The following is a 20,827-nucleotide window of genomic DNA, read 5'->3' on the forward strand; positions in this document are numbered from 1 at the left end:
GACTTGATACTTTCCAGAACTCAATGCACCGTTGCTGACCAACCTCCCAGCCCTCGTCAGGCTCTCCTTTCACAAGTGCCTGCTCAAAGATAAGACACTTCTTGGTTTGATGCCACAGAACCAAAGGGAGAGATGAAAGAAGGATTTCATAGCAGACAGCACAGGGCAGCTCAGAAAAGCAAGATGAAAATCAATCTGAAAGCTGAAGCAGCTGTATTACTTGATAGAGACCTTGGAGTTCAGGGCTGTGATTGTTCATTTCAGCACTTTGATAATGGTGCTGGCTTACATCCTCATTCAAAACCAGCTTCTTTCCAAACCAACAAGTCTTACAGACAGCACAAGAGCTGGTGCTGCCATAGCCAGGTCTCCATGGCAGAAATGGTCAGGTTCTGAAACCAAAGGTGCAGCAGAGGGGAATGTTCCTTGCTCTCTGAGCTCTGCTGATGAAGCAACAGAGCACTGAAAGAACAGGTCTGGAGCACTGAGCGTGTTCTGGGAGTGCTGAGCCACTCATGCACAATTACCTCACACCATGAGAGCTGTACAAGGCTTTGGGAGGGCTTTTCTTTATACTTGACCTCAGACAGACAGAAGAGGGACAGGGACGTTGTCATCTTATTGCAAAGCTCCCATACCTTCTTGGTGATTTCTCATGGGCAGCTCCTCACAGCACTGACTCCTTCTTCATCACAGCACAGCCAACAAACTCCATCTCCCTTCACAGCACAGCCAACAAACTCCAACTCTCTCCTCACCCAGCTAACCCACTCTTTTGTAGCACTCTTCTTCTTCTTCTTGCACACACCTGTGGCCTACTAAGGGCAGGCCTGTTCCTAATCTGTGGTGATTAGCACAGCTGCAGCTCCTCAGGTGTGAGACTGCCTTCTGCACTAGCTTTATTCTCTTACATTCCATCCCTGCACACAGGGAAGGACAGCCACCATGACAAAGCCAGGGCAGAGCCCAGGCCCTTCAGCACACACAGATTCCTTCTGCAGACCAGCAAGCACAGATGTAAACACCAGCACTGCAGAACTTACTTTTTCCTAATTTAGAGCTCTATTAAGTTAGCAATAATACATTTGTTTATCAGTGTTGGAGGGAAAAAGCTGATGCAAGAAGCTGCAAGGCATTGTTTGCTGTTGATCTGACATTTCCCAGTGCATGGGCAGCTCCAGCTGTGCCTTCAGCTGGGAACTCCTCTAATCCCACTGCAAGTGCCCTGCTTGAAGCCCTGCAAGCCCAGCCAGGCCATACAAACCCTAAACAAAACCTTATGTAAGCTTAAAATACATTAAGCAGGGCTAATGATAATCATGGCAAAGAACATACATAAACAGGTTGAAATACTTCAGAGACTTAATTAGGAAAAAATCCTACCATCAGTACTTTTGTACTTCTGTAGGAACAAAAAAAGGAAGCATACATTTTTCTTGAAAATTATCATTTTACACCTGTTCATTAATTTAGCTACTGAACAGCATTTGAAGTGGTCATGACCAATTTTTTGAAATATATATGATTTTATTTAATGATATTGAAGCTGTTAAAGCATTTTATTATGAGCTGAAATGTCCAGTTCATATGAAATTCCCTTCTTTCTTTAAATTATCAATGAATAATTCTAATAAAGAATTAACAGCAAAAACTGTCAGTCATGAACACGATGAGGATGAAAATTAAAAGGAGCTAAAAAGGCGTACATTGAATTACAGCATGGAGAAAGCAGATATTTAACTTTAGCCTACCTTAACGTGACCCTAAGTCTCCAATTTCTGTCAAGTCTGTTCACACAGTGAACAAAAACATCCTTATATTGTCATGGGAAATGAATGAGTAATTTCATCTTATTTCCATCTGGTAAGTGGCTTCCCAATTGCATTTACCAGTGTTTGGCAGCAGAAGTAAACATACAAAAGAAATTAACTGCTCTGTTGTTGCCTCTACCTGAGACAAGAGCTGTGGCTACTAGAGGAGTGTAAGAGAAAAAAATTCAGGGTCCATACAGTTTCAAGGGATGTGAACTACACACACAAGAGAAGACTTGAGCAGCTGAAAGTAATAATTACATGGAATTTATCCCACTCCCAAAAAAAAATTAAAAAAACTCCTGATGTGATATGACTTGATAGAAAAATGAAATAAAGAGCTAGGAATGCCACCAAAAGATTAGAAAGTAATTTGTAGCACAAAAGACAAAAGTGCAGCAAATTCTGTTGCAACACAATAAAACTTCTCAGAGTCTGGCTCAATGGATCACCTTGGAATGCTACTGACAGTCTTCCATTGCTGTGCTAGTCCTAGAGGCTCTCAGAAATGGAAATAAAAGTTGAATAAAGGGGGAGAAGGAGGGAAGTCAAACACAAATAAGCCTCAAAATTGCTGCTGTTCTTTTCCCTCAGCGACACACCCACCCTGGGGGTGTCCCTTGGTGTGCCCACAGCATTCCCAGCTGGAATGACCCAGGGAGCTCAGCTGGAGCACAGCCGGACCTTCCTCCAGCCACCTGCAAGGGCAGAGGAACATCTGGGAGAGCCGAGGAACATCTGGGAAAGGAACCATGCCCAAGCTCCGGCTACAGGAGCACAATGAACTCTGACAAGTTTGTGTGCTCAAACCAAACTGCACAAACAATCTGCTGATCTTCTAATATGCCCATGGACTCGTGGGATGGCTCAGGCTGGAAAAGCCCTCTAAGATCCTCAAGTCCAAGCAGCACCACCACGTGCCCAAGTGCCACATCCAGGTGGCTTTGAACACCCCCAGGATGCCATTGCCCTGAGCAGCTTGAGTTGATGCTTGACAACCCTTCCTGTGAAGACATTTTTCCTGAGATGCAATCCACACCTGCCCTGGTTTAACCCAAAGCCATTTCCTCTGCTCCTGTCCCTTGTCCCCCTGGTGCTGGCAGCAAGGAGGAAGGCACAGGACAAGCCCAGCAGAGCAGTGCCCAGGGAGCAGTTCCCTCCCCAGCCCTGCATGCAGTGACACAGAAATGCAGAGGATGCAAGGAGAGGCTCTGGCAGAGGCCACAGCTCACTCAGCTCAAGGCACACACTCTCCTGGACCCTGCAGAACACAATCCATGAACTGCAGGGACTGGGATTGGGGTGCTTTGGCATCCACATTCATTTACAGCTTCACTCTGTCGTTTGGGCTCTAACTTTGACAACCAGCAAACAGTTTCCCCAAATATCCAGAGAGAAATGCAAGAGCATCAGCAGATGTCAGCCACGCCTCCTGTCAATTCAGGCAGCAGCTGTGGGATCTCATGTTTATTCCCAATGCCACCTGGCATTTTTCAGTTCACCTAAAATCACTCAGTTACCAATTCCTGAAGCAAAATTAATTAAGCACTCCTGCTGTCACTCTGTCCTTTCTGCAATCAGAAGAGCCCAATACCTGGTACAGCAATAAAAAAAGAATTATTACAAAGCAAGCAATTGATCTAAAAGCAAATCTTACACTGAGCTCTCAAGATAAAAAATAAAACTAACAGGGAGGAAAAAAACCCATGGAACCTCTTGCAATCTTGTATGTTTTTTGCCTAATTAATGTAATCAAGCTGAAGGAAGTGGCATCAACCCAACAAATTATGCTCTGTGGAAGAATAAAAAAGATCATAACTTAGTTTTACAAATTAGTTTTGCAAAAAAAAAAGTAACAGGGGATCTGTACTCTTATTAATTGTTTGTATAATTGATTGCTACTTTATTTGACCACCACATTTAATGACTACTATTAATTTCACATGAAATATTCCTTGCTCTGTTAAAATTGCCCTAAAATGACTGTAAACAGTCTAATTGTCAATCTCTAGCAAGAACCTGGGCAGCAAAGTTGTACAGCTAAAGTGAACTGAATTACCCACTCTGCATTGGGAGGGCTTTCAGCTTTCTATCACCAGCATCAAGGAGGTGCCTGGGCCACAAAAAAATCTAAAAAAAGAGAAGAACCCAACAACCAAAACAACTCCTCTCCCAATGCACACAGAGAAAATCCCAAACACACCACCCCTGATCGCAATCCCAAACACACCACCCCTGATTTCAATCCCAAACACACCACCCCTGATTCCACAAGTGGCTTTGCCTGTGGAAGATGCTGCTTTTGCTGTGAGACAGTAAAAGCAAAGATTAACAATTCATGACACACAAATGGCCACAGCAACACAGATGAACATTAGAAATCAAACAACAGCAGGCAAACAAGGATTAAACTGAAAATATCCTCCGTGGGCCCCATTTACAGTGTGGGAGATGTGCTGTAAGAAGCTGGACTAAAACCCAGAGGGGCCTTTTCCATGACCTCTCCTGTCCTGTTTTCCCATGCATATTGAAATGAAGAAGCCTCAGGACTGTGCCCCCATTTGTCCCTCTGTCCCTGGCGGGGCTGGAGCAGCTCCCAGGGCTGGCAGATCCCGGGGCAGATCCTGAGCCCTGCACAGCCCCAGGGTCTGACCAGGAGAGCCATCCCTGCCTTTCAGAGCTCTCACAGAAGTTTTCTCATGGGGAAGAGGAGATGTTTGCTACGTCAATAAAATGCTGCCCATAATAGCATTTCTAATTTCGACTGCCACATGGCCCAGTTGTATTTTTTCCTCTGACATCAGGCCACCATCACCACCAAACTGAGACAGGACAGCTGTAATTATTTCCCAGATTCTGATGAGTTTCTTATCCATACAATTTTCAAAAATTAAAAAAACAAAGAAAAAAAAAAGTATCAAGACTCAGGAAAAAAAAGTCATGAAACTGCTGTCATATTTTACCAAGATTCTAGCAAACTCATTTTCTTTTATGACCATGAGAAGTCTAATAACTAGATATCTCTTAAATTATTAGTTCACCTACTGTTCCCCTTGATGATGCCCATAAAAACTCACCTTCACAAACAAACACACTTAAGGGAATCACATTTTCCAAAGGAACTTTCCAAATTATGAAGCTAAAATCTCAATATCCAAAAATCCTTTTATACAGTCAAGTTAATTAGATATTGGTGTTTAATGGAAAACACTAAAATGTTAATAAAAATGAAGTGATAAATTGATTTCTTCTATCACTGTGATATCTGACATTTAACAATCCTGACTAAATATTGAAACACTGAGTAAAATACTCATGTCCAAACAGACATTTTAGTATTTTCTTCCTTTTTAAAGCATTGCTCTATCAACATGGTTTTAAATAAATATGCATGCAAAATACATAAACATATTGAATTCCAAATTGCCTGACTTTTTAGTGTAATGTAGCCCACCCTGGTTATACACTCTGCCCTGCAATCAAATATACAATGTTAAATTTCCACTGATTTAGTACACAAGAAATTTGATTTTATGTTTATTCTCCCATTTAGAGTAAAAACAAAAACAAGATTAGCTGGTATTTAGTGTTATATTGAACCTGCAGAACTCAAAAAGAAGCTTTCAAAGGCCTCAGGGCCAAAGCAGAACTTCACAGGATAAAAGGATCATATTAAAAATAATTGGCAAATGATCTGCCTTAATAGATTCCATTAATTTCAGCAGTAAAAGTCAGCACCCCATGAGGTTGACTGGTAAGCAGAGCTTTGATAGCTGATCAATAGAAATAAGGATAAAATGTTGGGAAATTAGTCCTCCACAAACAAATATTGAAAACTGCGGCACTGTGGAGGGCAGTTATCAAACAAACCCAGTGAGCTGAGTGGAGGCTGTGCCCAGCAGCGCCCCAGCCCCACCAGCGCTGTGCCAAGGCTCTGCCAGGGCTCTGAGCACACAGCACAGGGCAGGGCTGCTTGGGAAGGATCAAAGTTTGACAAGGAAGTCTCACAGATATGTAAGATACATATCTCTCTTGGCAGAAAGGTCTCTGAATGTAGAATCTGAAGAAGGAATAGAGATGGAAGCAAGGTTTGATATAGAAGGAAAGAATTGCTGAGCCAGTCTCACTGGACAACCAAGGAGGCAAAGAGTGTGTTAGTCAGAAGGGGTTTTTATGGCTTAGAGCAAAGGATAAGTTGACCACAAACAAGAAGTTTTTACCAAGTAAAAAGACAGCACAGGCAAATAAGATTGCCAATGTTGCAAGTAGAAGAAAGGTCTCAGAATTTTCCACTGCAAGAAAACTGAAAAACAACTTCTAGCTTAAACTGTAATGTACTAACTTTTAGTGATTGGAGAACAGTAACATGAGTATGGTAATTACAGTAGTTATGATGGGCTGTAGGTAAAAGTTAAGGTATAGATTGGTTCTTCTGTATTAAGATGCTCAACAAAGAAAAGTCTATAATGCACTGTAACCAAACCCAAAGGGTCTCCAGGCCTGCCTGCAGCTGGAGCTGACAGCTGTAGGCACAGGCTCTATTACCCACAGCCCTGGACTGCTGTAACACCTTGGACACAATAAATTGCATTCTGAGGAGCCCCTGGAGCCCCACATCCCTCATTCAGGCTCTTTCCCTCATTCAGGCCCCACGCTGCCCGGGGAAGGCACTGCCACTGTCCCCATCACTCTGACCAATGGCCACCTCAACCAGGGCACCCCAACAGTTCAATACCCTGGGACACTGCAGTGTTTCTGGCATTCTAGTGTCACTCTGAAACACAAACAGCCAGGTATTTGGTGACAAGCACATCTGAGAGTGCCCCTCAGGAAAGGGGGGGACCCACTGATCATTTCTGGGTGATGGCCAGAGGGGTTTTACTGTGCCTTCTGTGGGTCATGCACTATTTGGGTTTGTCCCTTTGGGCAGTCACTGAAAACACAGAGAAATAAATATAAATTAGCTATTAATGAGATGTTCAAAGAGAGAAAAAGGAGGCAGCAAACCAGGATGACCAGAAGCAGCAGGGTTAAAACTCTGCAAAACACCACATCTGTCTGAAATACAGAGAAGTGCAATGGCACAGGTTATAAATGCTCAAAGATCCTGAGTTCACTGAAGACAAAACACAACGAAGACTTTACTAGGTGTAAAGATGTGACCTCTGGCTTGGGAAAAACCATCAACTGCTGGCAGCAGAGAGGGATCTCTGTTTAATCTATTCTGTGTACATCGAGCAGCAGCCATTTAATACATATTAACATGTATTTACTCTTTGGACTGAGCAGATGCTCTCAGTCACCTGCTGAAGATGAAATGCAGGGCTCAAGCAGCCTGAAGTCAGCCTTGGATGGTTGTGTGTGTTCCCACCACCTTAGATTTACCTTGGAAAGGCTTTCCTGGGGTCCAGGTACCCCCAGTGCTGTGAACACACCCAGGTGCCCAGAGAGCACACAGGCAATGATTATCTGCCTTCAGGACACACAAGATAAATTACTGCCACATCACAGCATTAGTCCCAGGGGACCCACAGGGTACTAAATTAAGCTGCTTGCATTGTAGCAGCCTAAAAATAGTGCAGAACACACAGCTCCAGTCTCTCACCTTCAGCACAACATCAGGCTCCACTGCTCAGCTCAGCACAGGCAGGATCCACTGCACAGCCTGAATTTAGCACCTGTGCTCTGCTTACCTTTTATACCACCAACACAAGCCACACTTGGCTAGAGTGACTCATTAAGAAGGCAGAGTCTCTGTGCTAATGACCCAAATCTTCAATTAACAACAACAACAACAAAAAAAAGCCCAAGAAAACCTTGACATTCACTCCACAGGTACTCCCATTCAGAAAATGCAACTTGATGATAATTCCACGCTGACTTTTACCACGTGGACTTCTGCTTTTAGAAATCCTTTAAGCCATGGCCTTTTCACAGTGGGAAATGACTCAGTAGCAGTATTCTACAATAAATACATTCCCACCTCACAGAACAGAATAAAGCACCTGAGAGGAAGAAGTTTCAGACATTTCAGTCTCTCACGTTGCAGAAGACACACAATATAGAGAGTTGTAATTATAGCTTTACACCCATTTGAGATGATTAATAAGTAATTCCAAAAGCTGATACTTTTGTTATTATCTGTACTAATGCCTATGTACCTAGTATTTTCAATTTCTCAATGAATTCAGAAACTTAATAGCATGATTGTTAACTTTTAATCCTTTAGATAGCTTTTGAATGTCTCCTTCTCCAAAGAACCTTTATTCATGTAGGTAACAGAAGTATCCTTGCTCTGCTAGAAATGGCAGAAACTCTTGCAATAGCAGCTATTCTGTCCAAAGCAGCCTGGAACAGCATTACAGGTGAAGCAACTATCACTCAGAGAAATGTTCCATGTCAAGAGCAGACGACATTTTTTTTGAGCTTTTTGGTCAGCAATAAGAAAGGAAAAAACAGTTTTGCACATAAAACATAAAATCCATGGAGAGGGCATCATTTTTCTACAAACACAGAATCACTGCAGGTCAGCACAGTAAGCAAGTGGAACCGGCCATGAATCAGACACATTTTGTCAGTTTATGCTTCTGCAGGAAAAAAAACCCCACCACATTCTATTTCTTTTGATAGAAAGTAGATTTAGGAGGAAGTGCAGGATGTGCTAACCGTGGTTCTGCTGAAAGATGCAGGGGGCAGCTCTTTAATGCAGCCTTGAAAGAACTATTTTACAAGTAAGACCATCAATTTTGCTTATAACCACGGCTTTGTTTACAGAGGGGTTTTATTTATTTAAGCAAATACATTGTTATTCCTAGAACTCTGCTGGAAGTGTTCAGCAGAGTGAAATATTGGTGCATAAGCTATTTAATAGTCAGCACCAACTGTCCTGGTAAGGAGCTGCTCTGCTCTCCAGCCTTTCCTCTGGACTTTTTATCCTTCCCCCTACTTGACTTGGGTCACAAATTCCCAGCCAATGTTCAGCTGAAGAACCTGCACTGGCACACTCAGCTGCAATTCCCTTTACCAACATTGAGGGAGCTGCCAGAAAATGGATCTACAGCTCCAAACCCATCAGAAGGCAAAAGGAATGGTTCTAAAACCATTCTGCACAGAGCCAGAACTGACCTCCACCTCATCATCAGGGCACTTCATGTGCATTCACAGACAGCAATTCCTGCGTGTGAAAGAGAAGCCACTTGAGGAGAATTGCCACGGTGGATAATCCCAACAGCCCATTGAACAAAGGATTGCCATCAAACCCATAGGATGATTTAATCATCTATCCACTGAATGGTTTAGGGTGGAAGGGACCTTAAAGATCATCCTTGTTCCAAGCCCTGCCATGGGCAGGGACACCTTCCACTAGGGCTGCTCAGAGCTCCATCCAACCTGGCCTTGAACACTTCATGTTGAGAGTAACTAGATCCACATTAAGTAGATTTTTAGGATATCAAACCTAACTTCCCATGAAAAATGTAGTTGCATACTTGAAGAGGAGCATCTTTTGCAGGTTATTCTTTCTGTTTTGACATTAGAGAAAGCATTCTTCTCAGTCTAATCTCTTTATTTATTCATACAGAAGGGGTTTTATTCCAGGAATATAGATTTCTATTTGCTTAAAAACAAACAAACCCCATTTCTTTTTGCAGTTCAACACAGACTCTTTTTTCAATTCAACTTCTGAATTTCTTTTTCATCGAATTCATAGGAAAAAAATACTCTCTGTAAGAGCATTATAGATCAAGACTGCTTCATGAATGTATTCATATTTCATGCTAATTAGTCTTTGTACACAATCCCTGTCTCTGCAGTGCCAGTACATGTGTCTCTGTCCTCAGCTCCTCATTAAACTGCTGGGCTTTATTTGAGCACTGCATCACCGAGCCTCAATCAGACACTGGGAATGCAGAGCTGCCTTTCTTCCCCTGCTGGATTTCAGCAAGCTCATACACACAAAAGCTCCAGCTCCTGAGAACTACGAGCATGGAGGAGGCACAGAAGGTACCAACTTGTACCAGAGTGATCACACAGTGGGCTGGAATTCCAGACTGCTGGAATGTGTGGGTAATGAACATTTAGCTGTGTGTCATCAGCAGTGATCCAAACACTTCCCTGATGGGAACCTCCAACACCTTAAAGGTTGGGAAGAACCCACTGGACCAATTTCCTTTGTAGGAAAAGCCCAATGCCCTTGAGAGTTCACCTTCCCTCTGCTTTTCTTTATAGTCACAACTGCTGCTCCATCTTTCCTCTTCAAGATTTTCATTTCCATACTCTCAGAGTTGAGGTATAACTAATTAATACAAGAACTCTGTAAGCAACCACCTAAAATATAACACATTGCTAAGACAACTCAGTCACAACATTGTTATAAATACATAGAAGAGGTTTTTTTAGACAATACATGTCTGTCCCCACTCCAATTCTATTTAAATTATCTTTAAATTCTTCCAGTGAAGCTCTCTGACAAAATTACTAATTGAAACTTGCAGAAAATCTGAGCAGCAGGGGCTTTGTTACTAATATTCTTCAGAAGTTTTTCAGTGCCAGAGGATTGTTTAACCAAAGGATGGCCTTGCAGCAGGCACACACACACACAGGAGAGCCCCTCCAATGCCAGTTTGCCACGTGGCACTGAGCAGGCAGGTGGATAATCAGTTTGTACCTGCAGAACTACTCCAGTCACTCAGAAACCAGCAGGACTCCTCATTTCAGATCCCCTGCTCCTCACATCTCCAGTAGGGAGCTCTCACCTGTCCCACTGATGCTCCAAAAGGGTTAAGCACTGCCAATTAAAGTAAAACTGAAGGAATGGCCTCCACTTCAGAGCATCTGACCTGGATTCAGAACAGACAGAATGCTGATTCTGGAATGAACTCCACTTCTGCAGGAATTGTGGGGAATACATTATGCTGTACCTCCAAGCAATCCATGAATAATGATAGCAGCCTTCAAATAGCCCAGACCTCAAACTATTTCCCACCTGTCTCCTCATCTGAATACAATTTAATTCACACACAGGCTGTTTTTGTATTTGATTTTCTGGAGGTGCAATTATTGTAGTTCTTGCTGTAATGCTGATTAAGACAATGCCCAAACTTCTCTCTCAGAACCCTCTTATGGAACAACAATTCTCTGAAAAAAGAAAAAACTAACTCAGCTGCAGATGCAAAGAAAGCAGGCTCTAGGAGCAACAAACTGGAGAGAGGAAAATTGCATCCATCTGACCCATCCCTCTTGATTTTCCCCCCTTAGGAATCTACCACAACGTTTTAAAAGCAGAGTCCTGAGAGACACAATCAAAGTGTGCCACACTGAGACCTGCAGTGAAACTCCTGCCCTGTCCAACCCTAAAGCATGAGCATTCTGAAAGTGTTATAGAAATAAAATTTTACAGGAAAAGAAGGCAATAAACAAAAATAGCAAAACTGACACTGAGCCTAACTTCTGAAAATGTCTAAATAGATTTTATTTGTTAACCTGAGATATTCTTCATTCACTGCTACATGATGAGAACAACTACAGTCAGTAGGTCACACCAACAGGACATGTATTTTACATAAGATGTTTTTTTCAAAATAAATTATGTTTTCTTCGATTCCATATTACAAACTACCTTTGACATAGAAATTAAGTTATTGAATGGTGAGTGCATTAAAATGCTATTTGAAATAAAAGATTAAGAACTAATATTTACAATCTTTACCTCCTAATTGGAACTTGTGCTTTGTTTGTACACTATACTCATATCAGTCCTTTTGTCCCGTGATGAATTAAATGGGTCCTGATGCTCTGGAAATAAGACTTGGACTCTAAAATAACACTAAGATCATCTAAGAATTAAAAAAATGTTCATAAAATATATCAAAATACAGAGATATACATACACAAATCTATGCTAGATGGTAATATTTTCAGGCAGCAGTTTGTTTAAACCATGCAAAGCTTTTTTCACCCTTGAGTTTGAGAGTTTACCTACTGAATAAATCTACTGGAGAAGAAAAGGAAAGTGAAAAATAGTAAACTAATAACTCACTCCTCCTTTATGGTACTTGAATTTATTCTGTTGCTGCAAAACAACAATTTCAAATACATCCAGAGATGAAAACAAACCAATCTGCTGCACTTCTGTGTGAAACAGATATGAAGACTGATGACCTAGGTGTGCAAGCCAAGGAAATGAAATTGCTGTGCCACAGAGCCCTGGGTGACCCCACACTGCAAGGCTGATCCTGCTCTGCTTGGATCCCACCCTTCTGCAAGGAGAGGCTGGGGAGGGAAGGGAACCAAACAAACTCAGCCTGAACCATCAGCAGACCAAGGGAGCCACCTGCAGTTTGCAATCCTGAAGCGAATTCCTGGTGAGTTCAGGGGTTTTTCTTCCTTTTTCTGTTGACAAAGCAGCGCAGGAAGCTGAGCTAGTGCAACACAGCCACGCTCAGCAGCAGAGATTTCTGCATCAACTGAGTCCTGCTGCCTCACACCGACAAATGCAGCTGCCTCAGAGGAAATCTGGCCACAGCTGGATCCACTGAATGCTTGCAAATGCTGAAGTTCTCTGATGAATTAGATCTGGGCTTCTCAGTACAGCAAATTCAAAGCCATTTTCTAAAAGTACTAATTGCTGCTCCTTGTATTTACAAGTCCCAAATGCAAATGAATGCAAAGAATTTTTCTTCAAGTTGAATGGTGCACTGACCTACCATATATTCTTTATATGTATTATATATACATTATACACATTATTTATATGCATATTCTAGACACTATATACATTATTCATATAAAATCAAAACCTGAACATTTTGTTCATGTTTTGTTCAAGTACAGCTTACATGGAAGTTTGTCTTTTCTCTTGTCCTTTCCCACTCAAATTCCCATAATGTGGAAAATACCACTCAGCTATTAAGACCTTGCTTCAGTTTTGAAAACATATGAAAATGATTGTTGAATTGTACTTTAAAAGTCTAACTGTAAAGCAACAGAACCCTGATGGAGAAGTTTTCCCTTGAGGCAAGCTGGATGGATAATGAATTCTGTATTGGAACAATCCCAGTAGTTACAGACTATTATGTACTAATTACTACCTTTACAGACCTACTGTACACATAATTAATTTCTTCAGAGCACTACTATCATTCTTGACTGGCAAAATACACAACCTAAATTACAAGAGGCAGAAATTAACATGATCCTTTAGGGAGAAGGCATTAACTTGCTTTGCAGTGTTTTGCAATTAGACCATCAATCAAACAGTGAGAAATGATTTGGATAGCAGCAGGCCCAGCCCTGAGGATTGTCCCAGTCCTGAGGATGGGATGTGTCACAGCCTGGCTGCAGAGCCACAGCACTGCAGCCTTTACCTGCACCGCTAGGAGACACTTCACATTCAATTCTATGGGATTTAACATCCCATAAATTAAACAGGAGCTTTTTGACATCATATTCGACATCATATTCAGCAAGCACTGAATACATGACAGTGCTGCTGGTGCTCTCCCTTCTGCTGGTGGCCAAAGTGAAAATTTCATATCAGCTAAGGGACAAAGGCAAAGTTTGGTAAAAGAGTGCTTGCCATAAAATGACCTGCATAAACGATTCCAAAGATTTAAGTAGGTTCTTGACAAGAACACCAGTATTTTAAACTGTTAATTTCAGTTGTCGGAGGTTTTAGGACATTCTACGGAATTAAATCATACACAGCTCCAACTCCATCAAAAAGCAGTAGCTCAGGTTTCCTGAGATGTAAAACTACACTGGATTAATAATATAACATGCAAAAATTATTGTTCAACTTGACAACAATATTTCTCCCCAGAGGTACCACACCCCTTCAGCTCTGGCTGCATTTCTCTAAAACAGAGAGCACTCAAACAGCAAGGCAGCTGGCAGCTTAGTGACAGCCAACATTGAGTCTTTTTTGGAGTATCCTAAACCAAAACCATGTTACATGAGAAAAATTCATCAAGTGTTTTTCTCGTTGTACCAAAGAACCACGAATAGCATTCAGAGGTTTAATCAAATTTCAGTGCTGTAACTTCCAGGGAATCACAAGTTTTTAATAAATGTGCACACTACCATTGCTTTTAATTCAGTTACCATTCCCAGTGGCATTCCAAAATTCCACAGAATACAAAACAGTAAACACTAAGTCATCCAAACAGCTTTTGGCAATTGTCAGTTTGCTTCCACTCATCCCTTTGTTTGTTTTACATGCTGACTGTGCTCCTGAGAGAATATCACATGCATTCCTATTTGGCTTTTTATCACTCTCCTGTAATGCACTCATGAAATGGGATAAAGCAAGAGGGAAATCTGATCCCACATGATGCCTGAATTAAGTATTTGGGACACCATGGAGCTGCTTAAGGACAAAGGGGAGGAAGAACAGTGAACATCATTCCATGTTTCCCTTTGCAGGTGGCAGCTGCATGGAAAAGTTGCTTCTGGCATGCAATTCTTTGGGTCTGTGCTGCAACAAATGCTCCAAGAGTCTTTTTGACTTCCAGTAGGTTCTCAAGTCCAAAAAAAACCTTGAAATCAGACAGACAACTCCTCCTTTCTGCAGGAGTCAGCCAAGTACGATTCTCACATCCTGAGTACTGTGCAGCAGCATTTGTAATGTGCATCCTTTGCTATGGCATCTTGTTTTCTACAGCCATTAACTGAGAACAAAACAAGGAAAAATATTTGCAAGGCTATCAGTACACCAAGCTATTGGAGGAGCTGCTGTTGTTCCCTGTTTTACAACTGTGCAACTATGTCAACAAGAATTTCTTCTCACTGGAAACTGTCAGCTATGTCAACATTTCAAGAGGGTTTTTTCAGCATTTTTAACGAAGAAGCTTTTCAGGAATTCTGAAACATTTCTTCAGATTTCTGGTGAAAGAGTTCAGCTCAAGGCAGAAGCTTGTCCTTTTCATTTAGAAGGGGCTCATGCCATTCTGTCATCTGCTGCTGGGCATTCCTTCCCTTAAAGCTCTTCCTGTCACACCAAAGGAACTGACCAACTCCACAGCATTTTACCCTCCCTGCAGTGCTAGGAACCAAGAGTTAATCCAACTTGGGCATGGAAAAAATTATAAATTACTGCAAATGATGCTTTTGAATTACTGCATGGAATAGCTGAACATTTAGACCAAAAAGTGCTTCCAAGGTGTGCTGCAAAAAGAGAATTCTAATGGTTTAAATTCACTGACTACTGAAAGGAATACGAATCTATCTTACGAAAAACACAGCCATGACCAACTCTTTGAAGAGGTTTCAAAAGGACACAGAAAAAAAAACACAGTCAGAAATAATTCAAGGAATCTACTCAAGAAATAGTTCATTACAGTCCTCTGAGAGCCCTTCCTGAATTAATCTTTTTTAACACTGTGTTAGTAAGAAATGCTGTTCTTATTCCAGAAATTCTCAGCTAGGAATAATAATGCAAATAAACATGATTTTAGGATCAGAATTTAAATTTAATTATAATTCCATTAAAAGAAAACTCACATCTGTCTGCAACATACAGTGCACTTTTAAAAGGTATTATTGCAAAAAAGGTTCCTCCCCTCATGCTGTAAAGTGAAGGGGGAGCAATTCTTGTAATAGCCTGTTATGCTTAATATATGTTTTAAATCATCTTCCTGCTATAAAACCATCAAATGAATTCCATGGTATTGCACAAAGCATAAAAGAAACTGCCATTACACACTTTTAAACTTAATAAAAGCACAATAAAGAGCAAAGTAAGAATGTACCTTTCATTTGGGTTCCAAAGGTAAGTGCCAATTTCGCAAACAGCTCCGGGTCTTCAAATTTATCTTCTTCAGCTTTTACCCAAAAGCTGTTTTCTCCTATTTCTTGAGGCTCGATCTGCAAGAAAAACAGCATTTCCAGAGTCAATTAGGAGTGTTTTCAACAGCCAAGGTAAAACAAATGCTACAGAACCTCTGTGAGAATTGGGCTGAGGAAGCTCAGCCCCGTTCTGGAATGTTCTCTCCCTGCAGTTCCTGCACAAGCACGGTGAGCTGAGCTGGCCACAAATGGGCTTCACTGTACTTCTCCCACTCAGCAAGTCTTCCAAACAGAACTAGTAACAGCAGCTGGCTCTGAAAGTGTTCTAGCTCTCTCCTGATGACTTTCTAGAGAGTTCCCAAACTCTTTTTCGTGCTACCTGAGAATTGTGTGGAACAACTTACCAGGAAATGAAGAGACTGAGGCTGAGCTCTCTGCTGGCTGTACTAAAGCAAGAAAATGCTCTGCAATACAGAAGCTGAAAGACAACTCGACTCTTCATGTATGACTCAGAACTGCTGTTCTGTTTGCAAAATATGTTCTTCCAACAGCTTTGAGCACATTATTAATTATTGTTTATAAATTTTTTAAAATGAAAATAATTTCCAAGGGCTATTTAACTTCAAGATGAAATTCAGGGAATTTAGCAATACTGCATTTGTCAGCCTCACTCCAATTTCCCTGCAACACCCTGGTCCTCCACCTTTCAGCCCTGCTTCACCAGCAGCTCCAGGGAAGACATTTTAAAAAACTACCTTAATCCAACACTAATGGGGAAGACAGTTACAGCAAAAGGGACTAAATTAAACAGTAAGAATTTTATTCCTCAAATGATGGCTCCTTAAAAGTGATGATCAAACAGACTTTGCACTTTCTCAGCAGGCAGGGGATCTCTGGCACTGTTCCCAGAGCACTTAAGCAAAGCGTCCATCTGCAGTTCCTTCCCATTGTCACAGCCAGTGTTCACAGAGACACTTCAGAAATTATTCCCACAAACTCCCCAATGGAACTGATCACAATGAAATTGGCTGCAATTACCAATATGTGTTATACAATAGAAGCTTGCTTTTCTCTGTGCTTACAGGACAGCAGTCTATGTCCCACAGTTCCAAAACTCCTGCAGTGCATCCTGATCCATCCTTTCTCCCCAGGACATTTAATTCCTCCTCCCACAATGAAGAAGGGAAGTTATCATTATCCTTTTGTGCAATTATTTTATAAGAATTACAGAAAAAGTAAAGATTTTCAAACTGATTCTAAAATTTATTTAAATTAATACTCTAAAAACATGGCAGGCTGTTTTATATCAGTCTAGTTAAATATATTGAAAGCCTGTTTTTAAACTATGGCCACCAGATACACTTTCAGATTGTTTTAGCACATCTCCAAATATTTTGAAGTCATTTGAAATCATTGAAGCATTAATTCTTCTGCCAAAAGAAACTATAAATTGCCATGCCACACATTTCCACACAGGCTCTCTCTCAACCTTCTGGATTCCTCCTCCAAGGCTGGTGGGATTATTCTGCTGTTTTGTTATCTCAAAGTCTTTTGCCTACTCAGAATTTAGAGGAACCACACAGCATGGAATATATACAAGTCCTTTCATTTGCCTTGATGGTTGAGTGATTTTGGTACTTTTTCCTACACCAAGCATCAACATATCTGTCATATTTTATACCACTAAAAACTGCCAACCACAACTTTAGGATGCAATGATTTAGTCTTGATAACAGATCTAACTATCTAATACTCTACATTAATTTTCTTTATATGGAAGGAGCAGTGGTACATCGATCAAAAAGGGGTTTCAAAACAACACACCCCAGCACACACCTGGATGTTTGTGTAACTTCTCCACAGGGACTGGATATACTGAGAGCCAAGGAATAACTGGGAACTGCTTTAAGGGTTCACTTGCAAATCAGGTTGTGCTTGCACTTGACTGCTCAAGTAATGCTTAGATTCTAAGATGGTTTTAAAAACGAAATGTGATTAAATACAATCAAGCTAAGACACTAGAAGCTCATGATGCCCAAACCTTTCCCTTGAGCAGTCCCATGGCTCCTCCCAGTGGCCACAGCCCTGCTCCAGCACATCAATGATTGAGAACAATAAATATCTGGGATAAACAATCAACAAGTAACACTAAGACCTGATATCAGCAATCTCTGAACTCACAGCAACATTAAACACCACGAATTTAAAAGCTTAAGTTGGTTTGCTTTGCTAGGTATGTGTGAAAGCTGCTTTAGAACAGTTTGGAAATAGCTTTATATTTATATACAACTTGATGCAAAGCTGCTGTGGATGTTCACTGCAGCTGAGACAAGGCACTGGAAGTAAGCTGGCTTCCTAGGACACTTGGTACAACAATGAGCCAATGAATGTGATTTAAAAACCCATCACTACATGGTACCGAGCCTATCAGTGCGGTGCAGGAGGGGAAGGAACATCATCCCCACACCTCTGGCATACCTTGGACCAGTTGATTCTCTTCATGGAGACTTCCAGCTTATACTTCTTCTTCTCCTTCATCCCGTGGGGCAGTGCTGGCACCACTGGGAAGGGGGCAAAGGGAGCCCCTCCCAGGGGGGGAGGCATTGGGGGCCCCCCAAAAGGCGGTGGGGGAGGGATTGCTCCCCCGGGCAGAGGAGGAGGAGGAGGAGGCCCTGCTCCCCCGGGCAGAGGAGGAGGAGGAGGAGGCCCTGCTCCCCCGGGCAGAGGGGGTGGTGGGGGCACACCGGGCAGAGGAGGGGGAGGTGGGATGGCTGCACCGGGCAGAGGAGGAGGAGGTGGAGGAAGGGATGCACCAGGTAATGGAGGAGGGGGAGGAATTGCTGCTCCACCTGGCAAAGGAGGAGGTGGAGGAATTGTTACTCCACCTGGCAAAGGAGGTGGTGGAGGAATTGTTACTCCACCAGGCAGGGGAGGTGGTGGAGGAATTGTTACTCCACCAGGCAGGGGAGGTGGTGGAGGAATTGTTACTCCACCAGGTAATGGAGGAGGAGGAGGAATTGCTCCTGCACCAGGGAGGGGAGGAGGAGGAGGGATGGCTCCACCAGGGAGTGACGGCGCTGGAGATGGTGGGACGTTCTCACTTGGGTGGGCTGGAGGTATTGCTGGGACTTCTGTCAGGCCTGGACCCTGGAACAGAACAGAGGAATTCCTTCCATCAGTGACAGGAGGCAGTTTGATAGAAAGCTGAACCAACCAGGATGGTTTTTAGCCAACTGCATCTCAAGAAAGTGAGAAATGCAACTGTTCTCCTATTTAAATGAGAAACAATAACAATAGATTATCCCACGTACCATAAAGCTGCCAAGTAAACTGAATAACCTAGCATTTTTATAAAAACAAATTGTTTCAATTTTAAAGAAAATTTAATAGTAGCAGTAACATTTAAGTGAACAGAACAGCATTTTATTTCTAACCAATGCACAAAATATTTATCCCACTTAGGATACCCCGGCAAGCTGGGGCATCAGAGATGAGAATAACCATGGTGAATTTTAACAACACTCATCTGCTGCTGGGAGATTTTCCCCAGCAATCAGTGGAACAGCTGGTGCAGTGGAAGAGGTCACAGGACCACAGTTGTTCAGAGCTATTCTGACATCTGGAGGGGTGAAGGGTGTGCAACACCCTGTCCTGCTGTCTTTGAATCTGAGAGTGCTTCTTTGGTGAGAGGAAGAAAGAGCAATCACAATAGCCATTCTAGTAAGTTCTTACTAATTAATGAGGAAGAGAAACAGCAGCATGTCAAACCATCAGAGGGGTGAGTGCAGCTAAAAATAAGTGTCATCAGATTCTGTGGGGAGCATAACACTAGAAAAGGGAGCAGATACCAGAATTACGTGGTTAATTAACCAGTGGTCAGCATTACTGTGAATGCCCTGTCATGTCTGGATAATCTGAACTGTGTTAGAACCAATAAAACAGGATTAACAATTAATTAGACTAAAAGTACCTTTTTTTATTTTGCACAATGTGTTTCTTTGGCTCACAAGTTACAATGCAACAACTGCTGGAGAACTCATCAAAACAGACTGTCACATTTCAGTGGAACACTGGCTTGTAGGAATTTGTAACAAACATGAAAATTGGCAAGAAGGAAGTAAGAACAGGAGTGTTTGGGTCTCCACCTTAGTGCCCAAATAAGAAGTGAGATCACAGGCTTTAAGGCAGAAAAAATAAAGACAGAAAGGCAGACCTTGCCTGGCATTGAAGGAGTACAAAATAAGCCAGACTGAGGCAAAAGCACTAAATCATAATATCTGTTAGCTCCTAAAAGGTATAAATGACCTGTGTAAAACATAAAGCTGGTGTAAAAACTAAAAAATAAAAAAGGCTTATATAAAGTGTAAGAGTAAAAAATATATATAAAACCAAAAGCCTTTAAAAATGAACACTTCCAAAACAAAAAATTTCTGCAAAACATTCAGAAGCAGCAATGTGAAAGCATAAACAAATACCTGCAGGAAAAAAAAAATCAGGCTGGGTGCAAGATTTTTGTAGTGTAAGGAACATTTTTTCTCAATAAAGCAGGTACCTTTGACAGGTTGAATTTTGTAAAATCTTACCTCTATTAACTATCCTTAGTAAGTTATGCTGGCTGCCAAACAAATCAATACACCTTTACCAGACATTCCAAACTCCAGACAGACAAGTTACTCTGGGGCAATTTCTTTTCAACTCCTCCTCAAAAAAAACCCCACTCAGCTGGGGAACTTAAAGTGATATTTCTTTATTACCTGGGTCCGGAGCTGTTTGACTTCTGATTCAAGTTCTTTGATTTTCTCCTCTCGTTTCTGCAGCTCTGCTTGTGCCTCTTGCCGAGCTGTGAACTCTTCATCAAACTGTAAAGATTTAACCAGCACAGCAGAGTTTGTCCAGTTATGGCCACACCAGAGCCTACACTGGCAGGAATTCTTTCAACAGCATCAGAGCTGGAGCAATTGATGCACTTCTAACCCTTTTAGCTGCGTTTTTATAACAAGTTCACTTTCAGCACCACAATTTCTTCGATCAATCAGTCAATGACAGAACCACCCAGACCCAGCTACTCAGGTTCTTCCCTCCAAGAGAACACTGCAGACTTCTCAAACCAAACTCGAGGATACATCTATTGCAGCAAGCTTAAATTCATTAAAAATTCAACCTGCAATCATCACGTTCAAGAACATGTTCTGCCATTTGGCCTGAAAATGCTTACTTTGACCAGAGCAGCAAAA

At 41.8% G+C, this 20,827-nt stretch overlaps 1 protein-coding gene across 4 annotated transcripts in view; it reads right to left on the bottom strand.

Moving 5' to 3' along the window:
- Positions 1 to 20,827, bottom strand: part of DIAPH2 (diaphanous related formin 2) — a 168,468-nt gene that overhangs the window by 112,271 nt on the left and 35,370 nt on the right. For all 4 annotated transcript variants that reach the window (XM_030967679.1, XM_030967681.1, XM_030967680.1 and 1 more), the window contains 3 exons: positions 20,348 to 20,452; positions 18,072 to 18,740; positions 15,557 to 15,671 (listed from right to left, as the gene is read on the bottom strand). In XM_030967679.1, the coding sequence (XP_030823539.1) occupies positions 15,557 to 15,671; positions 18,072 to 18,740; positions 20,348 to 20,452 (889 nt within the window). The remainder of the gene's footprint in view (positions 1 to 15,556; positions 15,672 to 18,071; positions 18,741 to 20,347; positions 20,453 to 20,827) is intronic.

Source organism: Camarhynchus parvulus, chromosome 4A, assembly GCF_901933205.1.
Source record: "Camarhynchus parvulus chromosome 4A, STF_HiC, whole genome shotgun sequence".
Taxonomy (NCBI): domain Eukaryota; kingdom Metazoa; phylum Chordata; class Aves; order Passeriformes; family Thraupidae; genus Camarhynchus; species Camarhynchus parvulus.